This window comes from Pongo pygmaeus, chromosome 9 (assembly GCF_028885625.2).
Source record: "Pongo pygmaeus isolate AG05252 chromosome 9, NHGRI_mPonPyg2-v2.0_pri, whole genome shotgun sequence".
In the NCBI taxonomy this organism is placed as follows: Eukaryota; Metazoa; Chordata; class Mammalia; order Primates; family Hominidae; genus Pongo; species Pongo pygmaeus.
This window is the reverse complement of record NC_072382.2, coordinates 69,623,457-69,628,742: the sequence shown is the minus strand read 5'-3', so window position 1 is coordinate 69,628,742 and position 5,286 is coordinate 69,623,457. Positions and strand designations below refer to the sequence as shown.

Below are 5,286 nucleotides of genomic sequence, written 5' to 3'. Positions count from 1 at the left end.
ACTAGATTGTTTAAGGAAGTTTCACTTGCAGATTGTCACTCCCCTACCCCTGTCAGGAAGTAATCTTTCTCTAAGAAATCCCAAGCACTCATCTCTCGGAGACCAGATATCAAAACACAACCATCTTTGGCAACATTTGGAATTATAGGATGTATTCCCATGTAAACTGGCATTAAGAAAAACAAAATTGCACTAACCAAAAATAACCCAAATTTAAGGACCAGAAGCATAAGCCATGAATTTACTATCTCAGGTAGACTGAGCATTTGGATAATTCTCATTCTCCAGAAATCCCACAGGAAGGAAAAAAGAAATGAATTTATATATATTCATATAAAGACTTTTATCTATTGTGCAAAGAGAGGGTCATCTGGCTCCCCAGAAGGTTCTCAACCCCATCAAGACTGTCCATTTTACATCTCTAGCTCCAGTTCTTCTCAGAGAGTAAAAGCGCTCCAAAGGCCTGTGATCATGGGTACTGATTAAGGGCTGCAGACTCTTCAGATCCAGTTAAATCCCTGGTGTTTGAGCTGTGTGGGAGCTGTGGTTGCTTGCTTCCTGGCTCTGGCTGAGGTCCTGCCGCAAACCCTGCAGCAGCTGGTTTAGGAGTGTAAGGTGGCTGTCTCTGCGAGGCAGAGGCAGGGGTGGGAGGCAATTCCCTTTATACTCGATCACTGCCATCTTGGCCCGATCCAAACTCCGATTTGGGATCTGCCGCATTCTTGTGTAGCCCCCGTTTTGATCTTTGTACCGAGGGGCCAGTACTTGAAACAGCTTTGGGATCAAATCCTTCTCCTAGAGGGAGAATTATCCAAGAGACAGCAGGGTCAGGCAAAACTGCAGAGACATTTAACTTTACACCACTCCCAAAGGTAAGGTCCATCCACACATAGAAAGACCTCCCCCTCCCCTCGCCAATCTGGCAGAGTCAGTGTTACACAAAGGGGTCGTTTATAGGCATTTGTGCAGAGGTATATTCACATTGACTTCACCTAACTTAAGACACAGTTTCTAATTTAGTTAGCAACACTGGCCCATAAATGAGTACCCAAGTTTAATTCTGCACAGTTCTCCTTCTTCCAACCCCCACCCCCAGGGAGCAAAGGGTGGGATTTTGAAGGCAGACAGGACGCACTCACTGTGAGCCAGAAGTCAGCCATGCGCATGGCTCGTTCGTTGGTGTCTCCCAGCTTCCCATAGTCGATGAGCTGTGAGGACATAACATCAGGGATCCAACCGAGCAAGAAAACAAGGTGCCAATCTAATTTCTCTAATGCCGGACGGCAATCCATTCTTTTCACTAGCAAAGCATCTCCAATCTATGCCACCCGTAACTCCGCAGCCCTAACCAGTCTTCCATTAGAGGCGATGGAGGGGCGGGTTCAGCCCAGGGTTCTAGGGAACTCAGACTTGGGGAATGGTTTACCAGGTTGGTCCCAGTCAGTCCCTTTCCACTTGCAGCCGGCCCCGCCCCCTCAGGCCAGACCCGCAGAGTGGACAAGAGGGCCCCGCTCCTCACCTTCTCCGCGTAGCCCCTCATCTCGTCCACACGCGCCCATGGTGCCTCGATGCGTTCGTGCCGCACCAGCCCTGTGAGCAAGTTCCGCAACAGATGGATGCGGGACTCGGGACCGAGGCCCATACGGCGAAATACGCGGCCATGGGAGATCGCTGCACAGACTGACAGCCGCATGTTTCCAGCTTCTGCCAGCCCCTTGGAGGCCGGAACTGGAAACTGGAAGGTAGACTGGGTGGAGGCAATTTCAGGGGACGCATGCGCCTTAGCTCGGAGCGCGGTGAACGTGCTTGCGCATGCGCATCAGAGCCTGCCTCGTTGGCAATCTCGGGAAGGGCGGAGAAACAGTGTTGAGCTTCTCCAGAGGCGGCGAGCTGGGCGGGCTTCAGGCATCCAGAGCGCTCTGTGGCGGCCGAAGAACCAGGCGCCCCCTAGTGTGGGATAAGCGGGCCATCGGGTTTTTTTTTGGGCTGCGTCAGCCAGTGGCATTTAGGGCGATGGGACGCTACGCCGCGGAGACTCCTGGGAAAGAGAGCGTCTGAAAAGAAAGGCACCCGGAGGGTTCGGGGTCCTGCGGGCTGACGGCCCTACCCGGTCCAGCAGTGGCCAGCTGGCCTGGCTGACACCTGTACGGATCGTTTTTAACACAGTGATTTTCAGTAGTAATGGTGAAATGGGTAATAACGATGCCCGGAAAAGAAACGCAGATAGTGAAATTTTTCTTTTATTGAAGTAATCATTCCAGTTAAAAAAATTACAGCACTAAAGGGAAAAGTAGTGGATTGCTTTTAATTACATCAGTGTGTTTCTTTAAGGGGAAAAAACATACCTACACATTTATGTGTTAATGAACAATAATATTATAGTTTGTTTTTGAGGCTTAACATCTGCAAATCGGCAATGACTGTCAAAATTATTCCTTGTTATGGGTTGAATTGTGTCTTCCCCCATGATTCTTCCCGTCCCCAAAAAGCTATGTTAAGTCCTAACCTGCAGTAACTCAGAATGTGACCTTATGTGGAAATACGGTCATTGCAGATGTAATTTGTTAAGATGAAGTCATACAGGCATAGGTGGGCGCCTAATCCAAAATGCCTAGTGTCTAGATAGATAGATAGACACATATATACATACATACATATATGCAGGCCGGGCACAGTGGCTCACGCCTGTAATTCCAGCACTTTGGGAGGCCGAGGCGGGCGGATCACCTGAGGTCAGGAATTCGAGACCAGCCTGGCCAACATGGCGAAACCCCGTCTCTACTAAAAACACAAAAATTAGCCGGGCGTGGTGGCTCATGCCTGTAATTCCAGCTACTCGGGAGGCTGAGGCAGGAGAATAGCTTGAACCCGGGAGGCGGAGGTTGCAGTGAGCTGAGATCGGGCCACTGCACTCTAGCCTGGGCGACAGAGTGAGACTCTATCTCAAAAAAAAAAAAAAAAAAAAAAAAAAATGCGTATGAAGAGAGAGAAATGGACACAGGGTGATGCTGACCAAGTAAAGACAGAGACATATAGGGAGAAAGTCATGTGACCTTGAAAGCAGAGATTATGGAGTTAAGCAGTTGCAAATCAATGAACACCAAGGATTGCTGGAGCACACCTGAAGCCAGGGGAAAGGTATAAAACGCATTCTTTTTCAGATCCGTCAGAGAGCATGACCCTGCTGCTAACACATTGCTTTCTTACTTCTAGCCTCCAGAGCCACAAAACAATAAATTTCTGTTGTTTTAAGTTCCACAGTTTGTGATAGTTTGTTACAGCAGTCTTAGGAAATGAATTCACTCCTCTTTACATGTACATACACAGTAGATGTATAGATTTGTCACTTTGTCAGCTTATAGGTGACCAAAGAACATTTCTTTGCTAATTTTAATTTTGAAAAGTTTCTTTAATATGAAGGAACAAATATGCAAATAGGAAAAGTCATGAACATATAAATACATTGACAGAGATTTATACAAATCACACTTCACAGTTAAAGAAATTTACAATAAATTACAGAAATTACAATTACCATTCATGTTTTGTTTCTTTGGGAACAATTCTTGTAGTTTTCAATTGTTTTTGCGGTTGAAAAATTTCACTAAGATGTTTTCACCAGGATATATATATATATTTTTTTTGAGACGGAGTTTCGTTCTTGTTGCCCAGGCTGGAGTGCAATGGTGCGGTCTCAGCTCACTGCAACCTCCACCTCCTGGGTTCAAAGGATTCTCATGCCTCAGCCTGGCAAGTAACTGGGATTACAGGCGCCCACCACCACGCCTGGCTAATTTTTTTGTATTTTTAGTAGAGACGGGGTTTCACCATGTTGGCCAGGCTGGTCTCGAACTCCTGACCTCAGGTGATCTGCCCGCCTCAGCCTCCCAAAGTGCTGGGATTACAGGTGTGAGCCACTGTGTCCAGCCCACCAGAAAATTTATCATAAATTTCTATTGGTAAAAATTTGTGAAGAGTCTCTTCTTCAGCAAAAATTAGGTAAAATGAAACATTGATCCATTGTCTTAGAAAATGCTTACACTTGGTAAAAATGATTGTAGCATCAAACACTGTCCTTTTGACTTTTTCTGGCAATACAAGACCATCATCTCTTGTCTCTTCTGGTAGTCTTCAAAATTTGATTCTTTTTTAGATGTCAATTTCGTTACATTTTGGTTTTGCAGCATTACTACTGGCTTTCTCTGCAATTTCTGTGGGCTGATATTAATGGAACAATTTTTTTTTTTTTTTACGTCCAGGGGTCTTTTATTATTAGTATTATTTGCACCTATTATGTCATGAATTCATAGGGAATAGGTTCCAGTAGCTCTGGCTCCTCTCCATTGGTTCTCACAAAGTGTGCTTCTCTTGGTGCAGCAGGCTGCCCTGTCAGCTGAATCCAGGTACCTTTCTCTTTGGCTCTCTTCTTTTTCTGATCATTTTCTTTCATGCATTTCAGAAGACTACTTTTTCTCTTAGAGTGTTTAATGTGCTCCATATGCACATTAATTCTTTTGGCAAGAATCTAGCCCTTAACTTTTTTTTTTTTTCCTACAGCAATGCTAACAGCATGCTGAGTAACATTATAGACTCTTCCAGTTTTTGCCATGGTAACACTTGGGAGGCATTCCTTTTTGAACCATACCCATTCCCTTGATGTCTACAGTATCACCTTTTTTATAGACTCCCATGCATATGGTCAACTTCATGTTTTCTAAAAGGCCTAGAAAACATACATTGGGTGCCTCTCCTCTTTTCCTTGTGTTGGCCATTTTGGTGAATTACCAGAATATGGAGCTTCCAGCCAAAAGGAAGTTAAAGCAACAATTTAAACCTTGATGTTTTACTGACTGTATGTTGTTCAAGGCTTATTGTGGCTCTTTGCAGATATTTTTGTGTTTGATTAGCCTTCTTTGAAACTTTACATTAATAAAAAAATACTCATAAAAGAAAAATCCCAGAAAACCAAGGTTGTTTGTTTTAAATCTACTGTTTAAAAGCAGGGATATTTTATACAACAGGAGTTGGAGTCATGAAATGTACCTGAAGTGAGCCTGAAAGCTAATTAAACTCTTATGAATTTATATCTATAAATATAAATAAAACTGGTCTCCTGCACAGCTGGCTCTGTGTGAATTACTCTTTCTCTATTGCAATTCCCCTGTCTTGATAAATCGGCTCTGTCTAGGCAGTGGGCAAGGTGAACTCATTGGGTGGTTACAAATTGGGGGTCTTGTCCAGGATTGCCCATGTGGCTACCTGCCCATGGTTTGGTAGTCCCCCTCT

At 44.6% G+C, this 5,286-nt stretch overlaps 1 protein-coding gene across 1 annotated transcript; it reads right to left on the bottom strand.

Moving 5' to 3' along the window:
- Positions 1 to 212: 212 nt before the first annotated feature.
- Positions 213 to 2,036, bottom strand: MRPL17 (mitochondrial ribosomal protein L17). Its single transcript, XM_054440826.2, has 3 exons — positions 1,520 to 2,036; positions 1,140 to 1,208; positions 213 to 795 (listed from the first exon to the last, which is right to left on the bottom strand). The coding sequence occupies exons 1-3, from the start codon at positions 1,691 to 1,693 to the stop codon at positions 511 to 513; spliced, it is 528 nt and encodes a 175-aa protein (XP_054296801.1). The 5' UTR covers positions 1,694 to 2,036; the 3' UTR covers positions 213 to 510.
- Positions 2,037 to 5,286: the final 3,250 nt, after the last annotated feature.

Coding starts and splice junctions, on each gene's coding strand:
- MRPL17 (XM_054440826.2), bottom strand. CDS start 1,693: ATGCGGCTGTCAGTCTGTGCAGCGATCTCCCATGGCCGCGTATTTCGC. Junction 1,209..1,519: donor TGAGGGGCTACGCGGAGAAG/GTGAGGAGCGGG, acceptor ATGTCCTCACAG/CTCATCGACTATGGGAAGCT. Junction 796..1,139: donor TGGCTGACTTCTGGCTCACA/GTGAGTGCGTCC, acceptor TTCTCCCTCTAG/GAGAAGGATTTGATCCCAAA.